Here is a 25,363-nt window from a genome sequence, read left to right as displayed (position 1 = left end):
TCCTCTCTCCTCATAGCCCTTTCAGGGAGGGGACACATCCCCCGGATAGGCATCTATGTGGATCTTGGGGGACCTACTGAGGTTGGACCCTCCTAGCTGTGACCCTCAGCCTCTGGGCTGGTTCTTGACCTTGGTATGCTCAGCTGAAGTCAAGCTGCTAAGTTTTCTTCTGCCCTGCCCTGCTGGCTTCAAAATGAGTTTCCCCTGCTTGGAAGAGGCTGAAATTTCATTCTCGATCAGCTTTTCTGGAGGGTCTTGGTCGAGAATGATGGTGATGGGGGATGAGGAGCCTCCTACCCCGCTCTATCCCCAGCACATCCTTTCCCGCACATGAATCCCAGACTCCCCAGAGAAACTCCTGTGTCAGTATTGGTGATGCAGTCCAGGAGGCTGCTTCCCTCTCTACATCAAGGCCCCCTTTGCAAATGGATCTCCAGGGCACTGTAAACTCCCTGAAGCATAAAACCCAGGCATCTTATGACTTTAAATGTAAAAGCATTGCAGGAGATTGCACTTAGTTATACATTGATTAGCATGCCAAAATGCACACAGCACAAGTACACTGTTATACGCTGCATATGTAAGTGAGCCAGATAGTCCTGTCCCTGCAGGATAACAGCAACTCTCAAATTACCTTCCTTTTACTGTAACACAACTAAACCAGAATTAAAGGAGGAAAATGCTATCTGATGTGCCAAAAACTCTTTATACTGTGTTCTGTGTTTTCCTTACGCACCCGTCTTATCAGTGAATTGTAGACCCAGGACCCCGCTGATGGGAGAGCCCATGGCATAATTTTGTTTTTATGCAAACAGTTCTTCCATTGTATGCAGTAAATACCCATAATTAAGGCTAGCGTTTTGTAACGGTAATCATTAATACATGTCCCTGCAGAAGCGTGTGTGTGGGAGGGGAGCAATATTCCTGACAAAGTTATGACCTGTGCTTGCAGCATGCTTCCAACAGCTATCCACTACCCTCCCCATGTGCAGTTCTGTACTAGCGCATACAGCCTTGTGGGGGTTGTAGTTTGGAGGACTTGTGTCTCTGTCTTTTCTAGAGACCAATTTCTCTGGCTGAGCTATATCTACTTCGATGCTGCGTTTACTTCCCTCTGCCTCATGGGGCATCATGAGAATCTTAGTCGGGGCGGGCAGTTATTTTGGGTGGAGGACCACTTACTGAGTTTTGGTAAGCGATCAAGAGCCGCATGACAGGCAGCCAGGGGCAGATAAATATTAATTTTCAAAAATTTTTAGGGACCCCACAGGCCGGATAGAATGACCTGGCGGGCTGCATCTGGCCTGCAGGCCGCATTTTGCCCACCCCTGATTAGTGTTGCGTGGTTTCCAGGATTTCAGTGACTGACAAAATGATAGCCTTACCTGTAATGTAAGGTAATTTTACGTTTTTTTTTTTAAAGATCCTTCTGAAGTGATCTCCCAGCTGCTTTTTAATGTATGACGTTATGAACATTCATAGAGAATGTTTACCTAGCTCGCCATAAGGTCTGACACCCAAGGTCCCACCCACGACAGTCCTTAAAGTGATGGTTAGGTATAAAGCCATGATGGAAAATCAACGAGAAATCTTGGCTAAATCGGAAAGAAGCTGTAGAAAGATTCCAGGAGACAGCTCTGAATTCAAGGGAGTCCGTATGTTAACTAAATAAAGGCTTCATTGACACAGACCAGCAGTATTAGAAAGCTCATGCCAGTCCGTCTTACCATCAAACTTGCATGGAGGAGGCTGATGGCGAGGTGGCTGTATCAAGTGCCTTTGTCAAGTATGCTTCTGTCCCAGGGTTGCAAGCCTTTCAAGGAGGATGTCTTTGAGGGCTGGCTTGGAAAGAGCCATGGGACACACGGTTATATGGCGCAAATAGGACAGCAACAATGCATAGGACAGAAGAAGGGCTGTGGCTAATATTTTAGTTTATAATTTGTGGGAGGGGTCAGGGGAGAGGCTGTCAGTTTGGTACCAGCTTTGAAAATGGTTTGGAAATTACATTTATCCAACATTCAGAAACAGAGCTGCTGCCCTTGTCCTTATTACGGAAGCGCAGTCAACAGAGAGATCCCCAGCACATGATGCTCCATCTTGATATAAGGAGATTTCATAAAAAGGAAACAGAACGTGACACATTGAGACTGGTGGTCTATGGGAACTGCACGTCTGTATTAAAATGGTGTCTGTGCTGCCATGCAGCTTTGTAGTGTTCAGTGAGCAGCGTTCTGGTGTTGGTTGAACCTGAGTCAGTCTATGGAAAGGCAGAAAGAAAAATTATAGAAATGATGATGACTTTTTTTCTGTGCAGAATCCTCAATACCGTGGGTCTGGTCTGCAGTAAGATATCCCCAAGCATGCTCGAGCCCTGTATGGAAACTTTCAAATACTTGATAGCAAGATGACTGTCAGTGGGTGCATCTACACGAGACAATGAACAGACGACTAATTCTGCTGCGCCTTAGCACGCCAGGCAAAACCAGTTCTAAAGTGCAGTAGATTTAGTTTAATGCACATTAATAATGCACATTAACATCACCTAAAAAACCACTCATCTGCGCTAATGTGCAGTAGCACCAATTTTTGTACATTAAGTTAATATCTGTCCTTACAGGTACTAAACTTAATGAGCTGTAATTACAGTGGATTAATGAAAGTGTAGACATACGCTCTGTGTCTCTTTGGAGAGAAAAGGCCCCATAACACCAAATAACTTTCATTAACATTTTAGACAGTTACAGGTGCAAAATAAATCACTTTATTTGAACTACTTGGAACATACGGAAATTAGGATGTGACTCTGAATGTAGTGATGAGACATCATTACCACCATTTGTGGACCACACACAAATTCAACTTCTAAACATTTTGATCCCTGGAAAATGTAGGTGTAGGTCTGGATTTGGCTCTGATCTATATTACCTGATCATTGTGGCATAAGTCCAGTTCTCATTTTAAATGAAATGTTATTTTGCCAAAGAAAACAAGGAAAAAGGATATTCTTGCTGATGACAAGGAAAAAGTTGGTTAAAACGTTCCTATATCGTAACTAATTAATTTATGACAGCAAGAGTCCTTTTTTTGTATATACACTTTTCCTAGGGAGTCCCACTCAGATGCACAGCCTGATTGAATTCATGTACCGCCCATGCGTAGGCATCTTTTAAAGAAAAGTATCACTCAGTAAAGTTAGGAAACAGAACCCACCAAAGTGCTGGTGTAAAAACGCCCTCCCTCCTGACCGTCTCATTTTTATGGTGATGTCGTACTTCATTTGCAGTTGTCACTGATTTCTGCTGGAGATTGCCTGATAATGCCTACCAAATTTATGCAGGGATTTGATGTAACTATTATTAGGTAATATTTATATCCTGGGACTACTAAGAGGCTGCGGCTACGATTGGTGCCCCACTGTGGAAGGTGAGGTGCAAGATCAGAGGAAGACGGGGTTTCTGCCTTGGAGAGGTTATAATCTAAAAAGGGCCTGATGCTGCCAACATTTAGGCACGTGAATTACTTGTATGCACGTCAGTAATCTCATTGAGTTCATTTACAGAAAGTGTTTGCAGGATCTGGTGTAATACACCGGTAAAGGCGGGAAGGGTGTGGGAAGCAATCACAATGAACACATATAAATCTTCATTTCCTTTTTTTGCATTATCTCAGTGTTTCCTAACCCATTGTTGTTTTTTTTTTCACCCGGCTCAGTGTTCAGTGGAACCCGTTCTGGCAAAAATAAGGCAGATTGTTGCCCTGCCTTAAAACCGGTTAGCTGCCCTCGGTATGACATTGTGACCCCGTTAGCTTGAGATCACAGACTTTCATTTTCTTTTCATAAACGTTTACTTCCCTATTTGACAGTCCTCCTCGCTGCCTCTCACCAGTCGCTGTATTGGCAATGCCAGGCATTCATAAAACATGAGTCAGGCGCTGAGAATGAGGTTGGCTAGAAAATCATGAGACTTAGAAAAAAAACAACACACCCATCATAATAGATTTTGACTCCTCTTGACTTACCTTCTGTTTTCTGAACCTCTACAGCGCGTTCAGATCAAGTCTTTCAGCTTTGGTTTGCAACCATGAGGGCTGGAAATAATTCAGCAGAATTATATCATGCAACATATCGATCCCAATAACCGGTTCCTTAGGAAGTGTATGAGTAATAAAATCCTGAGCATGGACTGAAATTGGTCAATGCCCTATAGGCAGGACATTTAAATAGGGGTTTAGAGGGAGGATCTGGAGGAGGAGAATGCAGGTAAAGGCTTTTAAAAAGAAGTCCTGGATTTCTGTGATAGTAGGAACAGGGCCTTAGTCTTTAAACGTGTACTTTTGTGAGGGACCTAACAAATGAATAACAATAGTTAAAATAATTTTCTGTCTTCATTTGAACAATGCACTCTGAGTCCTTTCTCAGGCCACATCCTTTCTAATACGCTTCCCCAGACATTGCATGCCTGGCATTGGCAAGCATCCCTCTGAACAAAAAAAATCTTTGTAATGCTGCTTATTTTTATTACACTTCTACTTCCTTCTACAGGGGACTGGGTGGAAAGGGGCTTAGAGAGGAGAAGCCATACATTTCAGATAGTAAATTGTAGCTCAGTGTGTTTCTTTCAAAAAGCAACTGTGTAGATATTTTTTCCAGGGAATCAGGCCCAGTGTTTGTTTCTGTTCGATCTATAGAATTATACTAGCCATTATTGCAATCGTATTATATTTATACCAATATAATAATATGGTTCACTAAAACAGAAAGATTTCGCTCCACCCTAGAGATCGTAATCCCGTTAATCTAGTTAATCTGTTGGTGTAAACCACAAGATCCTAGCTAAATGGGCCCAAATCATATTGATTTTAGTTTTACATGTGGATAGCTTGGCACACATGCTGTTTGCGCTGATTGAAGTTATTCATATCTGCTCCGCCGTGGCTGTTTCACGCCTGTATTTGTTAACCCCATGCAAGAGTGAGTCGTTGCTGAGAAACACATGCAAGCAGGGCTGTGTTCGGTGGTAGAATAATCAGCCTTCCTGTTGCCAAGGAGTTAATTATCTGAAATTAGACGGAGATGCATGTTGTCCTGAGGGAGTCGCAATACATTTGAAATGCATTACAATTATCTGGTAAAGACTAATGGCATCTTTTGGAAATTCCTACCATTTATCATTAAATGGGCTGAATTCTGTGCGAGGCTGAGCTAAAATGCCGTCCCGTAGGATCCTGCATCAAAAGGCATGCAATTTGCTTTGCTTGTGGTCTGATGGGTGTTGGGGCCCTTTTGAGAATACTTTGCTGTTGAAGTGCTCTCCGCTGGGGCATATCAAACGGTAGGGTGCCTTTCACAAATGCTTTTGTAAATCTCCGAGGAAGACTTTGAGGGGCTTTTTGTTTTGTCTTGTTTTTTTTTTTCTTGAGAATTTCTTCAACAGCCACATTTCAGCCTTAGCGAACCTGCCACGCTGTTATTTCTGCTTCCCTGCAGTATGTATGCACATGCCATCTAACCTGTCTCCCAGGGACACAGATTGGCATGGAGAAAGCCCCCAGAGGTTTCCTGTTGTCTTTTGCTAATCTCCCTTTCCTATATGTTTATTCCCTTTTAATTAGCATAATTCCAGTTAGAGCAAGAAGGCATTATCAAAGAGGGAAGATTTGCAGCATACCCTCAAGATGCTCAGGTTGTATTGGTCTGATTCCCCATCCAAGCTGGTGGGGAGTGTCTGAATCCCACGGGTGAATCTCCTCTCTGAAAATGCTCTGCTCCACTGCAGAGCACGCATCTGGGCAGTGACTTCAGAAGTCCACCCATGCACCCTTTTGCTTGGAAGAGCAGTAAAGGATACCTAGCTAGCTTTAGAGCATGTTGGTACTCTTCCAGGTGAGCTCATGAAAATCTTCCTCTATGTCAGCAGATACAAAATACACATAAATCACACCTAACTTGAAAACCAGAATCTAAGAACATCTGCTCGCTCTCAATTAATCTTACCTTTCCCCCCTCTGCTATTTAAAATGTTTATATACTGTAGGCACCAGGAATCAAAAATAATAATAATCCCAGTTTGTTTTCCTTCTGTTGGATCAAGCCTTTTACATTGCAAGGGCTGAGATCATTGTTCAGGGAACAAATATAAAACCATTGTAAAAATGAACCATTCTTCACATGAAACCCAAACTGCTATATGGCCACTTCTAGTCTTTCAAAGGAAATGAAGTCAGCTGGTGCAATTGGCACCGCTCTGCGAACCGAAGCAGTGGTGTGTTGCTTTATACCAGCTGATAGCCAACCTACGAAAAATTTCAAACTCATCTTGGCTGACTCTGGGCTTGGTCCTTACAGGCACGTGGACTTTCTGGGGGAAATCCTTGAATATTTACAAATCTTCTTACCGTTAAACGTTACTGTTTCTAGTGTTTACAGATTATGGGTTAGACCTAGAGACACATCCGAAAAGAGTTACAATTCTGATTCTTGATCCTTTTAAATGGTTCCTTCCGTTCATCCATCTTTCCAATTTTAAAGAAGACTTTCTCTTTGTCATTAGAACAAATCGGACAATTTTCGTGCCAAATGAAACATCAAGCCAAAATTACTGGATGAAGAAAAAGAGGGGGGCAAAGTAGGGCTGATACTGAGCGCAGTTAGGACTCTATATTTCTACACAACAAAAGTGGGTGCAGATTATTTTGTAATTGTTTTGTCCAGTGTCTGTGCACGCCCTGCATTTAGGCTGTAAAGGTAAAGCTGTCCCATTTACAGGGGCTTTGGGGCAGCGGAGGCAGAGCTCTACTGTTTCTTTAACCTCGACACAAGAAGGAGTCAATGTGATCAGTACACACTGCAGACACCTGGTGCCCATCAGATAGGCTGCGGGATGGGCTTAGAGCTGTGCTGGAAGTGAAAATGATGGATGGAAACCTGCTGCTTTCACCTGGGATCAAACCCCGGTCTTCCTCATTTGTAGCTAGTCACCCTAGCAACTGAGCTACACAGCTGTCGTCATTCAAATATAGCAAATCATATTTACCACGCTAAGATGGAGCCAGCAAATACTTTATTGGTGTAGTACTATTGAAAAATAACAGTCATGTCTATGAACACATGAGCTCATACTATTTTTTTGGCTCACATACTAAACCCTTGAAACAGTCAGTTATGAATTTCCAACTCAGGACTGCAAATTGTGTTCCTATCAGGTGCAGAGTTGCTAGACACCGGATATCCATCCTGTGATTTGTGGAGACTGTACAGGTCTGGCTGGATTTCCTAACGCGCTTGCAGGCAGAGTTAGTCGTGGGAGCCCACCTCTCCACAACAAGACAGCAGGAGTATATTGAGCACTGATAAAGCACCTATAATTGCTGTGACTACCACACCATCTACAGAGGAACAGAGGCAGCAGGATAAAATGATTTATAAAATGATAATAAAGTTTGAGAGCCACAGCACAGTTGCTGTCAGACACGAGCACTTTGATAGCGCATCTGTGCATGCTATTGCCGTGATGGTTGTGTATCATGAGATTTGTCTTGCCATGAAATATTGGGTTATAATGCGGGTTTTGACAGCTTGCAATTCCATTTGATAGCAAAACGATTGAAAATCTCATGGAAAATTCCTATACAATGAATTGAAATTTTGTTTAGAGGTGTTTTGAACTCCCGTCTCAGTTCAGATTGTAATATCAAACAGTGTCTCTACTATAGGATAGTTTTAGAAAAATTATGGAAGAGTCAGTGTTTAATTCAAAAATATAATTTATATAACAAATTCTATGAAATCTTGTATATTTCCGGGGTTTTTTTTACAAATCTTCTGAAATTTTATACAACATTTCCATAAGGAAGTACATTAGCCCATCTCTTGATGAAGTTGGTCTCTTCAACAGAATTTCATAGCCTTCTTCATATTAAATGCAAATATTTATGCCTTTATAAATAGCACTAGGACATATGAATGGATATAACTGCAATACCAAGAAGAAAATAAAGGAAAGGGCAATGAAAAGAACATAATTAGGCAGTAGAGAGTTAGAATATGGTGGCTGATTTTTTCCAAAATACCTAAATAAAATAGAGATGGTGGTATAGATCATGGAGAACAGGTGCTAAAAGATCCTTTGCAACTTATTTTTAGAATGAAATGTAGTGTATCTGCAACTCATGCATATTTAAAAGGGTGGTCGATTGTTCTCACCCAACTCCTCGATGTTATTGCAGCTGAGGGTGGTGGGAATTTGTAATGCAGATGCAAAATGGCCCCATCTCTCCCTTCTATTTATTCATGTATTCTTTTTATTCTTCAGAACGCCTATGTCAACATCAATCGCATCATGTCAGTGGCATCCAGGCTCTCCGAGGCAGGCCATTATGCTTCCCAGCAAATTAAACAAATCTCCACCCAGCTGGATCAAGAATGGAAGAGCTTCGCTGCAGCCCTGGATGAGCGCAGCACCATCCTCGCCATGTCTGCTGTATTTCACCAGAAGGCCGAGCAGGTGAGTTACTTTAATGAGCTGGAAAATTATCTACAAACCAGCTAGGTAACCATGAAAATGAAATGAGTATCTGGGGAGGCTTGGCAATGAGATTAAGAGGCTCAGTTCAGCTCCTAGTGGACAAATCATAAATACCACCACAGATGACACACAATTGATGCCCTTGGTAATCTAAAAGGGAAAACCTAGGACTGAGTAACCTTGGAGAATGAATCCCCCTTTCCCCAGAGGTGTTTCTTCCCTGTCATAGATGAATCACACTGGTGGAGTAAAACACTGCCTTGCTTTCTGTGCTGCATCACTGCCTCCTGGACAGTATCTGTACTGTGGATGTACTCAGGAGTGTTGTGCGCTGGAAAAGTAGGGACGATAATGAAAAGGTGGCGTGCAGAACATAGGTCTATACTTCAGGAACGTGCAGTGGAATGGAAGTCTCAAGGATTTAGTCCCACTATTTTCCTTTATTATTTAATCTTGCAGTAGCATCCCACTATTTCTAATTGCATTTAGTCTCAGGCACAGAGAACTGTAGAGGTGGGTATTGTATCGGTGAGTAGAGATTTCTTCTTCCTTGGGTATGAGTTCTGTCTTTTATTTTTCTAGGAAATAACACAGGGGTGTTTGACAGTTTCTTCACTAGGCTTGAAGTCTGTCCATGGCTGATTCCTCTGCTTGTTTTAGTCTCAAATCCACTCTGCACATTATGACCTGGCTTTGATCACTGGTTGATCACATTCTTCTTCAGGTAGCAAGCACTGTTTGAGGTTTTCTCTTAAGTCTTGTTATATACCTTCCTTTCATGCAGTAGTTCACGTTGAACCCAATGGGATGCACGTTTCCACCATGAATTTTGCTTTGAATGGCTGGAAGCTACCCTCTAGGCCATCTGATGCAAACCTGGAACATGGCCAGGCAGGCCATATGACTTTCTCTTCTCCTGTAGGATGTATGACTCTTTTACATAAGGGAACAGGTCATTTTTAGACTTATGTATTTAGCAGTCTGTAATTTGTAGCTACTAATTTTTGTCCATTTTTATCTCCTTGTGCCAAGAGTACTCCTTCTGTAGAACATAACATGCACTCATTGTCTTTGACAGTTATTTTTGGATTTGGCTGTCTTTTGCTGTGATGTCTTTCTAGCTAGGGGTTTCTTTTTATATTTTTATTTTTCCTTTTGGAAAAACATAACTAGGATTCAACTCTGAGGTTATCTTGGACATGGTTATTGGTGTTGGTTCATTGCCCCACAACTTCCCTAGGAACTTATTAACCCTGAATTCAGCATCTTTGGAAGTTAGTCTAACTAGGGTCCTTCATAAATGAATGACTCCTTACTAAATAAATATAGTGAGGCCTGCTATTCATAAATCAATAAAATAAAGGATGAAGCATACCAAAACACAGAACAAGCTATGTCATATGCATTGCAAGGTATTACAGAGAAGTTTAAAACCCTTCTCAAAGGTTTTCAGCCTTTGGAGCCCTGATATAGGGTATAGAGAAAGAAGGACTAACTAGGTTTATGGGCATCCAGCTTCTGTTAACCATTGCCCACTGATTTAGGCAATGAGCAATAGGGGAGGGAGACTTTTCTTGGGCTAGGGACAGAAATTACACATAAACTGGTATAAGTGATGGGAAACTGGTTCAAATCTGTAACACAACAGAAGTTCAGTGCATATAAACTGCTTCCAAAATGGCTGAAATCGGTTTAAGATAAACCAGGCTGGAAGTAGTATCAGACTTCACTGATGTAGGTTAAAACTGTTTAGTGAACTTCTGTCCCAGATCCCCTCCAGATTCACGTTAACTCACAATCCCCCAGTATCCGAAAATGCTTTGCACCTCCCCTGTAAACTCCAACACCCCCTGGACCACTGCAGGCACGTGGCTACATTTCCAGAATCAAAAGTGAATGTCTGTTCACTTGTTTATGGGTTCAATCTACGCAGCTTAGACTAACCTGTGAAGATTAAATTAATAGATTTCATAGACATTAGGGCAGGAAGGGACCTCATAAGATCATTGGGTCCAGCCCTCTGCCCAAGAGGCAGAAAGTCAGCTAGGGTCAAAGGACTCCAGCAAGATAGGCATCCAAATGTTTCTTGAAAGTGTCCAAAGTAGGTGCTTGCACCACCTTTGGGGGGAGTCTATTCCAGGCCTTGGTGACTTGAACAGTGGAGAAGTTTTTCAGCCTTGGGCTTTTTGCATGTCTGTACTTAGCCTTGGTGATCTCTGACTTCCTGCTGGAAGACTAACAGCCAAATCCACCCTGCAGTAGGCCCTCTGTTTTAATATATACCTTGCAAGTGCATCCATGCTGGTGAACCCTCGTGCCTAAATTGATGGGATCCCTGAGGCTTCATCTCTTCAGACTCACTTATAGAATCAGCACTGTGATTTGGGCTTTTGAGATCAATGAGTTGGTTTTGCTCATGAAAAGGTTGTTGAGTTGCTGGTGTAGGTACATGATTATGCTTCTTTTAAGATTTGGGTTGCTAATCAACAAGTCCATCTCAGAGAAGAAAAGAAGAACGTGTTAGTCAGAGCCTTTGCTACAGCTAAGGTTAGGGGAAAAGTCCGGCCCAAACAGCAAGCAGGATCTTTTGTATTGCTTACTGCCCATAGAATTATGGCAGATTTCTCCTTATTTTGGGTTTCCTACTTAGATTGGCCCTGAGTGTATCCTAGTGGCCATTTACATATGCGAGCATGCCCAGTGGTTCCAGCACCACCACCATACTGAGCAAAATGCATAGCTACGTGAGAAATGTTGTACGCATTATCCCACTTTAATCTCACTGTGTTTCAAATACCCTCTGCACTGTAAAATGCAGGCACCAGGCTTCAGAGCTGTTAATCTTCCATCAGCAATACATCCCTGTGGAAAGATGGAAAAAAGACCTATTTAGAGCGCCGAATCCAAATGAGATGGATTTAAAGTTTTATTATTAAAAATAGTTTTCTAGATTTCTTTTTTACAAGTGACCTCTTATTTTTCAAAGGTGTTGGGACTTGTTTGCAGCTTGAGAGGTGTTGCTAAGATATTTTATAACATGAAAGGCAATAAAACAAGAAAGCTGTATTGAACTGTCTGTCAGTTAGAGGTATATTTTTTGTCACTCCAGCCTTTGAACATCATCAGAATGGATATTTTGCCTCAATCTTCTCTTAGAAAACAGGTCCATTAACATCACTTTCAACTACTCTTCTCTTTTTTTTTTTCTGTTTTTTTGATTGCAAGAAAGGGACTAAAAATACAGCCCTCTCTTGGCAACTCTTTAAAGGGAACAAAAGTTTGTGCTGCCTGACAGTGACCAGAGTTTCTCTGCACTGAGCAAATGAGAGATTTTTGTTAATACTGAAAAGTTGTTGTTCCTGACTTGGAAGAAGAGGCAGTTCAGTGGGAGGGGAGCATTGATGTGAAGCCAGTAAACTCAAAATGCTGGAAAATATGATGTGGGAGTCAGCATGTCCTACTCACAACTCCATCTAGCTAGGACTGAAATATTTGGCTTGCTTCAGTAGCTCTGGTAGGATAAACCAAGGACTTGTGCACACTGATAATTTAGTCATTTGACCTCTGTGGTGTCCTACAAAGAGTGAGCTACTAGTAGTTTGAAGTCAGGCCGGTGCATGGATTGTTCTCCAAGCTCTAGTGCAACAAGTCACTACTTTTTGTTCAATCCTGTCTACCAACTCACTTCTGAGATGCCGTAAAATAGCGTGTTTAATAGTATCTCACATATTGATCATGAGAAGGGACAGTAGTTTGAGACGCTGGAACAAACCCCGGTTTTATTCAACATGTTGTCTGTACTATCCAAGCACAGCAAGAAGCACCTTGGATTTTTCAAGGTCTCATCCTGAAGACCCACACACAGCAGACTGCCCAAGAGCTCAATTTGTCTTGTTCGGGAGGATGAAAGGCTGAGTTCGTCCTTCTGGGAACTAAACTAAACTTCACATCTGTCTTCACGTGCCTCAATCGCATTTGTTTTTCCGGTTCTTACAGCGGACACCTGTGGCATATTGACTTGAATTTGGCCGAAGGAACTCTAGGATCAAAGCATGTTTTGGGCTAATTTTTTTTAAAACAAAGGTTCATAAATACCAGAAAGACCACATAAAACAACCTCTAAACAAAGAAGAGGGCTGAAAAAATCTTGTAGACTTGAAGCCTGGCCAAACTCGCTAGAGTTTGTGTTTTTGATCAAAAGCTGATGTATTTAGCACTGGGCCCACACATCTTGCTCAGGTCAGGGTTTGAGTTTGGGGGCTGTACAACCGTGTTTTCTTAATCTCTCCTAATTGTCATGCTTACAAGCCTGATCTCTCATGGCAGTATATGTCAGAAGTAATTCCCCTTATGCCAGGGTGGGTAAAACCAGCAAGAGAAGAACTTTTTGGAGAATGATTGCATTTTTGAGTATGGTTGAAGCCACTAAATGTTGTAGCAGGAGGGCAAAAAAAGAGTCCTTTTGGCTATATCCACATTGTTTTCACAGTGCTACTAGGGAAAACTGCTCTCAAATGCATCCTACTCAGGCTCCTATGAAGGTGCCTTTCCTGAGCCTCATTGCCCTTGAGAACAGGATTGGGAGCAGTGGCATGGGGCACCCACTGGTTGGCTACCCCACCTCATTTCTGGGACCAGAGCATGTGGAGTTGGGTGTGCTCGACAGCAGTGCTTCTGGGGAGCACCAAGTGAAGCAGTGCAGATAATACTGCATGTTGCAGGAGGGTGCAAGAACGGTACCTTACTCCTCTTTCACTTCAGCAGAGCTGTGCTGGTTCAACTCAGAAGAGGTTCTCACCCCATGACTGTTAAGGAGGGACATGAAAGTACTGGGTGACTCCTTTGTCTTGACAGCGGTTTCTAGACGTATTTTATAAGGTGTGCACTTAGAAAAACTTGTCTGATAAAGCAACTGAACTCCCTTAGTCAGCTAAGAGACCTGCTCAATTCACTTTGGGTCAAGTTCTACCCTTGGAAATGCACTCAAAAAGTCACATGTGCAGAAGTGTCCTTTTAAAGTACAGGGTGTTACATGCATTCAGTAGATGTCTTTGCTGTTCTGCTGCAAATCCAGTGGCACGTTTGTTTTGCACCACCATACACACAACCATGCACAATTTCTACTGCCAGAAGGTCTCTGCTAAGACCTATACTAATCTGTGCCATTTTAAACGCATCCAAAGTCCCCTCATTTGATTGCTGGAGGAAGGGACCGGCCTCTCCCATGAAACTGGTCGATCTTCCCCAATCCATACGTCTGCACTGAACCGTGAGATGGGGTGCACAGGCAGGGGCAGGTAGTGCTTGGAGTAGGCAGGGAAAAGAGGGATCCAGAGACAGGTACAGGGAGTAGGAAGCACACAAGGAGCAGCATCCAAATAGTAGCCAAGAGCCCCCCCACAAGGGATGGAGTGTACTAGGGAAAATATCTGAGCTGGACCTGAGCAAGGCCCCTGCTAGGTGTTACATTTATATCACATAATAAATCACAATACACCAAACAGTCAACTAAATTTATCACGCAATAGAAATGGCATTTAACATGTCTTTGTGGCTGGTTTGCATTATGTTTCCATTTGAATGTGTGACATGGAGGTCCCTGATCTCTAGTTGTCTGTGGTGTGGGCAGCTGAGGATCTGGGAGTCCCCCATTCCAGCTGTCCACCCCTAGCATTCATGCACCCAGGTGTAGGGGTGCTTTTTAATTGTCCAGACTCCCCATGCTCCTGGACCTTGAAAAGGCATGCCTTCAGCTGGGTTGCACATGTGACTTTTAAATGCCTAGGAACACTAGGATCCTGGCACTGGGGAGATTGGGATCTGACCAAGTTTATCCTTTATCTTGAAAATCATGCATCCTGCCATGCATGTCTGACAGTAACTCAATTTTTGAGATCTGAGGTAGTTTGTCAGATCCCAATCTCATGACTAAACTCAGTCTGCCAGAGCCCAAATAATGTTTTCTTGTTGATGTCTTTTCTTAGCTGCCTCCTACAAGATTTGCTCCCTGAATGTATACAGATCTTAGGACCAGTCCTAAATCTGGACCAGAACTTTAAAGCTGCCATATGGGTCAAGTCAGAAAAGTGTAGGCTTTTCAGATACAAGTTTGTCTCTTTGGAAAGAGATTTTTCTTTCTTTTTTTTTTTTTTTTTGCAGTCCTTCCTGGAAACTTATAAAATGCATATGATTATCAGAGAGAAGCATTCCAAATCTATCATTTCAAATCATATTTAAGCAGCTTTTTATGTTCCCAACAGGAGCTGTTCCAGTCTATGGGATAAGTAGGTATTTAAGCAATTAATTTAAATGGTATTGTGCCCCCAGTAGACAGTCACAGAGTAGAGAGATGCCATTCCAGCCTATACATTAATTAGTTATTTACATTTTAAATGCATGTTTTTAACCCAACAGGCCATATTTTTACTGTGTAAATATTTTTGTCAGCAATGGCTTGGGTATTCTTGATCTTACTTCAGGGCAGAGGGATGGAGTGGTTGACCTCCTGTTGTCCTTTCTAAGTCCTGTTTCTCTGGTTTTCTCTGATTTATGTATTTAGCATGAAAATACTTGTGCATTTCATAAAAAAATATTTGTGGCCACATAGAGTAGTGTGCAGTAGTAAACCTTAATGCAGCTGACATTTTTCAGAATACCAAAATGAATTGCTCCCTAATGTGAACACATACGTTGCCGAAGTTAATTGAGTGAAAACCTTTCCTCCTTGCTGCTGCCCTCGCCCCGTTCTGAAGTGTTAAAGTAAGACCATCAAAGTGTTTTACATGAGCCGGTGTGGTGCCGGGGCCGCTAAAGGATAACAGCCTACTACTGCTAGTAGGAGTAATGAAGTTACTTGCAGAGTTCAAGTGAAAGAGATCACTGCTGTGAAGCCGTAGGGTGCAAGCCCTGCTGCTGACCTGTGCAGGGGTCTCATTGCATGACCAGACATTCAGATTCAAACCTGAATGTTTTGGCAATGCTTTCTATAATGACTTGGTATCTAGCATCTCATATTCCCGGATTAGAAGCCAAGGACCTATAGCTAATGACAATCTGTCAGGGGCTCAAACGCATGACTTTTAGCACCATTCAACAAAGTCCTCTATCACATAATCTAAAAAAGAAGATTGTTAACATTGCTGGGGCCACCTCAAGAGAGGCGATACATTGGCTCTGTGCATGCTATTACACAGCACTCTCCACAGCCTCCACCAGTAGCATAACTAGGGCTGGGTGATGGAGGCACAAGCCCCTAGCACTGACTTTGAGAGGGCATTGTTATGGCCCTCTCTCCCCCAGGAGTCTTTTCCATGGCAGGGCAGCCCTGTGCAGCCTGGCTGCAGGTAGCTGGGCAAGCACAGCCCCGTGCCCCACAGTGTATCTGTAGGGGAGGGGGGTCAGTAAGCCAAGTAGGCTGCTCCCCTCCACAGGCTCTGCTGTGGGATTCACAACCCTGTGCCCACTGCCCAGAAGCATATTTGGGAGGGGGAGCGCAGTGCATCAGGCACCAGAATCAACCCTGTGGAGTCCATGCCAGCCAGGCTGCTGCACCAATGTGCAGCGAGCATCTCCTTCAGCTGCAACAGCCAAGCTCACGCCGCTGCAGCAGGACATGTAGCAGTTGCTGCCTGGGTGCAGAGAGTAAGGGCAGGTACGATACCAGTCCCCCCCGCCCCCACTTCCCCTCCACCTCGCCAGTGATCGACATAATTCCCACGCCCCTTGCATCTCTGCCCCATGCACTGAAATATCTTGCAATTCCTCTGATCTCTGCAGGCATTAAAGTACCCTTACAATGCTCTCATGAGAGACAAGGATTGCTAGAGCAGGATCATCCAAGACAGAAGTGGACACTCACTGAGGAACCCATGATTAGTAAAAGGCCTCCCTCACTATGGGGGGAAACTGTGTGGCAGTGCTTAGATAGATGGGGGCTCTGGCCCGCAGGGTTTGTGCCAGGGAGCCTAAAAGGGGAATAATTTCAGTATAAGCCAGGAAAGAAGCCACTGAAACAAAGACTATGCAGTTTTTTTGGCTACCAGAAGAATTCTGCTTGCTGTTTTAACCAACAGGTTAGCGGGCCGTCACTTCAGCCCCAGGCCCTGCCATTCAGATCGAAAGGCAAATCCCACCTTGCATTCAAGCTGCTTGCTTAGGCTTCATGAAGCAGGGTCTGTGAGCTTTGTCAAGGTTGGTGCTGCAGATTGGTAGCACAGAGTGACACTATGGTGGTCATGAGTCCTGGCATCCAAACCCCTCTTTCCACTCAGACTGGTACCTTGCAGGCACGGGCACCGGAAGCTCATATCAATGAACTCCTTGTGCGCTAAAAAGAAGGCTTTATAATGTAAACACTTTCAGACCCTGGCTATACAGCAGTCTTTACCCTGATAACAAAAGTGCTGCATTGATGGCTGGGCAAGACTGGGACAAGATTTGTTGTTTTTTTTACCCCAGAGTGTTTTATTCTTTAAGCAATACTGTGCTAACAAGCCACAGGTGAGCACTTCAGGACGGGATAATGCTGTGATCACGGGGGTGGCTTGGCAGCCATTACCCATTCATCCTACAGCGCACTGCATCTGTTGTATAATTAGCTGTTCTTTTTCTAAATGGCTTTAAAGATCCTTACGTAGGGAGGGTGAGTTCAACTGGAGAGGAAGAGAGAAGAAATATTAACAAGGAGTAACAAGGTGTGTTTGGTAGTTAGGGGCCTGAGTACACAATGTGTGCTTGTTGGGAGGTAGATCAGTGGATCGGTTTCCATTTAGTAAAAGCAACAGGAGCCCTGAAGAGGCAAGTCTTTTACAGAGCACGCAGCAGTCATGTGGGCTTCCCCACATGTTCTGCCGATACCCTGATTTAGAGATCTGTAGGATTGAACGGATGTTTCGCCCTCTGGGCCTATTCTGTGCCTGCCTCTCTGCTGAGATTGCCAACAAAGGTGCTAATTCATACCACTTGCAGGGGTGGATTTTTTTTTATTGAAATAAAGACATCTGCCCACTAGGAACTGGACTGAAACCAGCAGCTCATTTCACACAGGCTGCTCAGCAGCTGCCAGATAGGAATAATGTCTGATCACTGCTAACCTGGGCCAGATTCAGACGGGTGACCCAGAGGTTAAAGCCTCAGTATCCCATTACCAATTCCCCCTGAGCCCGCCTGGGATTAAAAACTGCTATAGCATATCTACTAAGCACCAAGATGAATGTTAGCCTTGATTGTAATGGGAGTTCTCTGTTGTTCAGGAGAGGCGTTACAGCCAAGTGAATGACTGTGCTGAGCTATTGAGGGAAAAACCTACAGCAGAGATGACCGAGGTGCTCTGACACTGAAATGCGCTGAGCACTATGATTTTCATGGTGATCGTGGAAATGGGTTGTACCTCCCATATTTGTTAAATTCATACGGTCCAGTTCTTAAAGGCTTTTGGTATTGATCTTTCTGCAGCTGTTTGGAAGGTGCTATTTGCTATTAAACTAAGAGAAACAGAACCTTCTTCCTTAAAAAAAGAAAAAAAAATATATAGGAATCATGCTTCATGTCATAAACTGGTCCATCTTCTGCCCTCTAGTAAGTTCCTGGGGTAGACACTCTATTATTTGTTTGGCATAGTCCACAGCATAGTTATCCAAGGCACTCCTCAAATAATTCACTTTAATGGCCATAATAATAATGACCATAACCATGCTGGTTGAGATTGAAGCACCGTGATGATTGTTTCTGGAATTGTTTCAGTTCCTTTCAGGTGTGGATGCCTGGTGTAAAATGTGCAGTGAAGGAGGCCTCCCATCAGAAATGCAAGACCTGGAGTTGGCCATCCATCATCATCAGTCCCTCTATGAACAGGTGACCCAGGCCTACACAGAGGTAAGTGCTTCCAGGAGAATCATGCCACCAACTGATGACTGACTACTTAGTAATAATTCATATATATATAGGGTGGCCATCATAGAGGACAGTCCGGTTGTCCTCTTTCCTCTTTTGATACAAAACCCAACGCCTTTATGTCCTCTATTTTTCTCTTGAAGAGAAGTCAACTCCAGCCATTATGTTCAATAGCCATTTTCTCTTGAAGAGAAAAATAGAAGACATAAAGGCATTGGGTTTTGTGTCAACAGAGGGCACAGGACAGAGTAGCATAAAACTGGAATGTCCTCTATGATGGCCAGCCTATATCTATATCTATATGTATATCTATGCAGCCATCAATGCAGCACTAGATAGATATTTATAGATATATAGATATATGACTCTGCACTTTTGACATTATTCCTAACTGAATAAATCTCAGATCTCATGAGTCTTATTTTTTTTCCATGGTCTCATTGATACAGCTCCCTAGTAGGAGTGAAAGCTAATATACCTTTTAATAAACCTTTTCCAAAGGGATATGATCTCCTTACCCATAACTCCACACGTGGATCATATTTGTCCTCATGCTGTGGGTTTCTGGCAGCGCTAAGTCAGCTTGTAGCGGAAGCACAAGCTGCTAGAAACCTCCACAGCACATGTGAACCATAAACCAGTGGGGCAGCTTGTGGACTGGCCAAGGAAAAGGCAGCTTCATCCCCTGTTTTTAGCATCCTATAGCACTGATACTGATAGGTACTATAGTAATACAGGCCCTGAGGGTGACTGTGATGCTCCCTAATAGCAGCCAAATCCTGCCCTGCTCCAGGGTATCACCCTACTGCCTCGCCTGCCACACCTTCATGTTTAAAAATAAAGAGGGGAGGCTTTCCTCAGAGGCTGGGGAGCTCCGGGCGCTCCTCCTGTACTCTGTTCCTCCTCAGGCTTAACTTGGCCCACTTGACCACTGCCAACCTGTCTCGTGGCCTGGGGCTCCAACTCCCCTTGACACCAGCTCTCTCTGTGGCCCTGATTGCCTTTAGGGCTAAAATTGTAGCCTCCATCCTTCCCTGCATCCATACCCAGGCCATGCAGGTGTTACTCTGCCACTGTTTTTGCCTTGTGGTAATGTCTTCAGCCTTCTTGGCTTTAGCCCACCATTGCTCTGGCTGTAGCCCTGGCCCACTTCTTCTGGCCATGGATTTCTCAGCCTCAGCCCCTCATCTTTGATTGCACTAGGCTCAAGGCTCTCTGCCCTCTTGGCCTCAGGCTGCCTGTGTTTTGCCCTCTAGGCCTCTGGTCCTGTCTCACGTGCTGTCCCAGCTCTGGGGTCCCTGAGCCAGACAAGGCTGTTCGCAGTTGCATCCAGCCTCCCAGGCAAGGCCACTTTCCATCTGTCCCTGGGTCCCATAGAGGGCTCTATGTTGGGTGCCTCATGGGCACGCTGTGGCCTCCTTACCACCCCCATTGGCCACATCTGGCCCTTCAGTATGCTGACAAATACAGTTCACTCATAAAGCCCCTCCTTGCGGAGTCTCAGCAACCTTGTTCCCAAAGCTGCTGGCTCTTGCAGCTTTCCCAGGTACTCGTATTGCCTGGGTTCCCCACCTGTTGTAGCTCAGACCAGCAAGAATACTGCTTCCCATGGGAGTCAGGGCCAGATTGAGTTCTCTGATTGAGGGCCAGGCTTTTAGCAGGCTGGATGCCACCTTTTTTGATTGCATGGCCCTTCTCTTTGGCTCAAATTTCTAATTACCCTTGTACTTAGCTTGCCCTCAGATGTTGTAGCTTAAACTCCAAGCTGCCCTCCCCCTGCTGCTCTTTAACCCTTGTGCTTTTCCCTCGCTGCATTTTACTCTGCAGCTAGCCCTTGCCCAGTTACCTCTGCACATGCAGTTCTTTGATCCTGGCTTCCCACTTCCTAAGTAGCAGGCGTTCGGGGTCTCTGCTACAGATAGTCTGATTCAATTGCCTTCTGATGGGAGTGAATCTCCGATGAGAACATAAGTGCCATACTGGGTCAGACCAGTGGTCCATCTAGCCCAGTATCCTGTTTCCAACCATGGGGACCTCAGCTGGTGGCTCCTCCACAGAGCTGTCATCATGGGCATGTACCTGGTGCACTTCACGGAGTTCCCCAGCACCTGCCTCTTCTGCAAGCAGAGGGAGACCCTGGCGCATGCCTACCTGAAGTGTACCAGGCTTCAGCTCCATCTCTGCCTCCTCCAGCACCTCCTGCTGAGGTTGTGGCTGCACTACTCCTGCAGTACTGTTTATGTAGTCCCCATCGGCAGTCCCCCCAAGTCCTGGGAACTCCTGGTCAACCTCCTTCTGGCCCTAGCCAATTTAGCAATCTACCTGACCAGGAAGAAAATTTTGACTAGGAGGACCCCCAAGGACTGCACGACCACTTCTCTGTCCCTGGTCTGTTCACATCTCCAGGAAGAGTTTCACTGGGCTCCTTGGACTTGTTTGAGGGCCAGTGGGCGCTGTCTGGTGTGCTCTTCTCTGTGTCGCCCCTTGGAGCACTTGTCCCCCTGAACTACGCTCCTGTCCCTACTTCGTTTTTTTTTTAAGTTGTCCCAAGCGATTAGTGAAGTAACATTAGTGGCTACCCTCATCAAGGGGGGCTTATAGATCTGCTTGGTGGGCTTCAGCCCATGTTCTGGAACAGCACATAAAAAAGCCTGTTTCCAACAGCCAGGACTTCAGCTGGAAGCTCCTCTATGGAGCTTTTGCCATGGCATACTGCCATGGCATACCTGGCATGCTGCACAGACTCCCCTGACACCTGCCTCTTCTGTGAGCAGAGGTCTGTCTGGAGTGTGCCAGGCTGCAGCCCTTTCACTGCCTCTTCGAGCACCCCCTTCTGAGGTTTTGGCTGCATGACTCCCCACATCTTTTTGTTTATACACTCCCCATCCATGGCCCCACCAAGTCCTGGGACCTCCTGGCCAAGCTCCTCTTGGCCTTAGCCAAACTAGTGATCTCTTTGACCAGCAAGGAAGATCTGTTCTGGAGGACCCCAAAGACTTCAGCACCATTTTCCTGTCCCTTATGCATTCACGTCTCTGGGCACAATTTAACCAGGCAGCGTTCACTGGCTACTTGACTTGTTTGAGGGCCAGAGGGCACTGTCTGGTGTACTCTGCTGGGTGCGCTCATTTTGAACCTGTGACCTCACTCCTGTTCCTCTTTTGTCTTTTCTTTGGCCCATGAATTCAGTTGATAAATACCCAATGGCCCCTTCTAATAACAGGGGAGACTAAGCATTGCTCTTTGAGCGTAAGACCCGTGTTCCTGATATGCATCAAATAGGCCTGTTTCCAACAGTGACAGGAGCGGATGCTATACAGGGAGAGCATCAAACTGGGTATCTCCAGCGTGACCAATCCCCTATTCAATACCCTCCCTGGTATCTAGCTTATACTGGGTTAGAGATGCCAGAGGAAACAACTCCAACCATTATGTTCAATAGCCATTAATATAGCTATCATCCATGAATTTATCCAGTCTCTTTTTGAACCTGGCAATGCTGTTTGCCTCTGTCAACTCCCGTGGCCATGAATTTCACAAGTTTAACTACATGTTACGTAAAAAAGTACTTTCTCTTGTTAGTTTTAAATCTGTCGCCTACTTTCAGCAGATGCAGCGTAGTTCTAGTATTCTGGGACTTGGTGAACAACCAGTTCCCTTTTCACTTGGTCCATACGCTTCCTAATTTTATAGGCCTCTATCATGTCCTGCTTCAACCTCCTCCATTCCAAACTGAGGAGTCCAAGCCTCTTTAGTCTTCCCTGCTATGGCATCTGCTTCAGCCCCTTGATCATTTTGGGTGCCCTTCTCTTTACCTGATGAAACGAAGCCTCATGAAAATAGGGACAGAGGGCACACACTAGTTATAGGGGCAGAAGGCACATGCTAGTTTTCATAGAATCATAGAAAATTTGGGTTGGAAGGGACCTCACGGGGATCATCTAGTCCAACCCCCTGCTCAAAGCAGGACCAGCCCCAACTACATCATCCCAGCCATGGCTTTGTCTAGCCAGGCATTAAAAACCTCCAAGGATGGATGCCACCACCTCTCTGGGTAACCTGTTCCAGTGTTTTACTACTCACCTCATGAGAAATATTTTTCTAATATCTAACTTAAACTTCCCTTGCTGCAACTTGAGCCCATTGCTCCTTGTTCTGTCATCTGTCACCACAGAGCAGTCCAGCTGCATCCTCTTTGCAACCCCCCTGCAGGGAGTTCAAAGCTCCTATCAAATTCTCAGTCTTCTCTTCTCCAGACTAAATAAGCCTCGATCCTTCAGCCTTTCCTCATAAATCATGTGCCCCAGGCCCTGAACCATTTTCGTTGCCCTCCGCTGGATTCTCTTCAACTTGTCCACATCCTTTCTACAGGGTTTTCTTTGCACCCCTGTACTCTCTTGTCAACATCAGCAAGGCTTTAAGACAAGAAGTTACAGAGATGGCAGATCCTCATCACAGGTACTGGATATGGTGGCAAGTAAGAGGCTATAAGAGATTGCGCCCTTGTCTCCATTTGCATATGCTGGCTATCAACAGGAAAACAGAAGGCTTTTGGAGAGCTGAAGAGCTTTTGTAACAAAGGACAATTTCAAGGTTGACAAGACTAAACTCTGCCCTTCAGCCTTTGGCAAAAATCCTGTAAAGATTTCCAGTATGGCTTTTTCCATGAATCAATCCAGGCCACAATGAGAAATAAATGCCCTGTGCAAACAGCGGACGTTCTCTGCAATTAACTGCAAATGAACCGATGCCTGAATTTTGATCCAGGTCCTCCCTGGGGTCTTACCTAGGAATGAAGTCCTTCCAGGGGTCTTCCTAGTCTTCACCTTCTCTCCAGGCATGGGCTGGCTTGCAAATGGGGGTATGAGGGCTGGTATCTTTCTATCCGTCCCAATCTGGGGAAGCCGCCTGGTATTCTTGTCTTCAGGATTCAAGCACAGTTTGATTATTGCTTACATTTCCTCATCAGAGGTCCCCAGGTCTTGTTTGACATGCCCCTGCACTGTAGTGTCTTTCAGGGTAAGTAAGGCTGGACTTGGCTTCTTCCAGAGTCTGCTAAACCTGGTAAGGAGAAATTTGTACGGGACCTCAAGTCATACCCCCCGGCCAAGAGCAAGCCTGCCTACAGGGCACCTGCCTCACCTCCCTTAGCCAGTCTAGGATAATATGCAGCCTGCGGGGGCCAGGAATGGGCTAATGGCCAGGGCAGCTAGAGGCTGTGTTGATACTGCTCCTCCCTTGGCTCTGCCAGCTGCGAGGGCCCTAGCAGCTTCAAACATAGCTATCAGGAAAGGATGATAGTAGAAATGTTCATACAGTAGCCTTCGTGGGAGCAGCCAAGAAGAATTAACCCTTCGGTATTCCAGCAGGGATTAGGTTAGTACACAGTCCACTTTTGACACCATATCTGGGACAGAGCCCTTTTACACCTGTACAGATGACTCCCTTCCTTTCACATTTTTCAGTTAAACAGCAGGAAGATACGGAAATGTGCCTTGTAAGTCTCTCTCCATAGTTCAAACTCTAGCAAGTTCTAAAGTAATTCCCATTTCTACCTCTTACATTATATGTCTCTGATATTTCATTCTGCAATATCCAGACCCACACATCTTTTCTTAAGATAAATAACAATTACATTTAAAGAAAGACGCCAAAGCAAAGGTTAACAACTCTACCCCAAACTCATCCCACTGTGCTTAGTGTATTTTTTATGGCCTTGTACAATGAGGCGTAAGAGAGCAGGATTGTTTACCGTGGATGTGTTGGGCCCTCACACGCCATAGTCAAGTTGTGCAGATAACATGGCATGATGTAGATACTTAGTCTATGGATGGAAGGACAAATTATACTGAAATTAAAAGGTGAGGCAGAGGCTTACCACACACCAATTGTTCTGCAGTAGCTGCCTAGTGCGTCCGTTCTGTTTTGGGGTAAGTAAAGGCTAGACCTGTTCCAGTTAGGGGTAGGCTGCCCCAATTTAGCTTTCACTGACAGTGGCATAGGAACAGATACACAACACTGTTACCGCAGAACAGCCGACACACATTTAGTTCCTGTCCCTTTTAATGAGGTCTAATTTGTCCATGCCTTCTGTAGAGCCATCTTATTTCTTTTTCAAAGCACCCCAAGGTGCTTTGTTGATCAGGCATTTGCATTAGAGAGGGTATGTTGCACTGATTACGGGACCCTGTTGACAGCCCCTGCTCAGACACTGAATCTTGTAGAGAGCTGCAGGAGCGGCAGACTGAATAAAGAAGCAGAGAAAACCCTGATGACTTTCTGAGGAAAGCAGAAGGTATTATGAGCTCTGCCTACCCAGCTGAGGCTTACCCTTGTTTCTAAATCTAGTCTTATATGACTTTTTTTTTTTCCATAAAATGTTATTTCTTAACATTAGATTGAAATGAGAAGAAAAAAAAAAAAGACCTGAGAGAATGATTAAAGCCAGGCTTTTGTCCATTACTCACTTGGCCATAACCTTCTTGAAACACAAATGCATCTTAAACACACAATTAAATGCAACCTTTAAGAACGGTGTGTTATTTATAGAGAAGTTTCCTCAGAGCTCGCTATAACTGATCAAACACAGTGTGGTCTAGATAATTATTATTTTCCTAATAGGTTTTTAGAAATGAGGCAGAGTATTGCCAGAAAGATATAGCATGGTATATTACCCCTGAATATGTTTAGCATGTGTTGATGGCCACTTGGGCTGTGTCCAGATGAGCATGGACGTTTGCTTCCCTGGGGACAAGTAGCGGTGGTACATCTTGGGCTGCCGCTACTTGTCCTTGGGGAACACCTGTGCTACACGTGCTTTGACACATGGCAAGCTACCACGGGTGGGGTAGGGGAGGCTGGGACCAGCACTGGCCTGGCCCCAGCAGCCTTACCTGGAGTCCTCCTGGGGCTGCTGCGGTGGCGATTCTGCCATGTGGAGCCTG

General features: G+C 44.5%; 1 protein-coding gene across 6 annotated transcripts in view; it reads left to right on the top strand.

Annotated features, from left to right (window-relative positions):
* KALRN (kalirin RhoGEF kinase) overlaps window positions 1-25,363 on the top strand; it is a 759,663-nt gene that overhangs the window by 349,993 nt on the left and 384,307 nt on the right. For all 6 annotated transcript variants that reach the window (XM_059727473.1, XM_059727469.1, XM_059727471.1 and 3 more), the window contains exons 7-8: window positions 8,316-8,507; window positions 18,270-18,401. In XM_059727473.1, coding sequence (XP_059583456.1) covers window positions 8,316-8,507; window positions 18,270-18,401 — 324 coding nt within the window. The remainder of the gene's footprint in view (window positions 1-8,315; window positions 8,508-18,269; window positions 18,402-25,363) is intronic.

This window comes from Alligator mississippiensis, chromosome 4, assembly GCF_030867095.1.
Source record: "Alligator mississippiensis isolate rAllMis1 chromosome 4, rAllMis1, whole genome shotgun sequence".
NCBI classification, from domain to species: Eukaryota; Metazoa; Chordata; order Crocodylia; family Alligatoridae; genus Alligator; species Alligator mississippiensis.
This window is presented reverse-complemented; position numbering and strand designations above follow the sequence as displayed.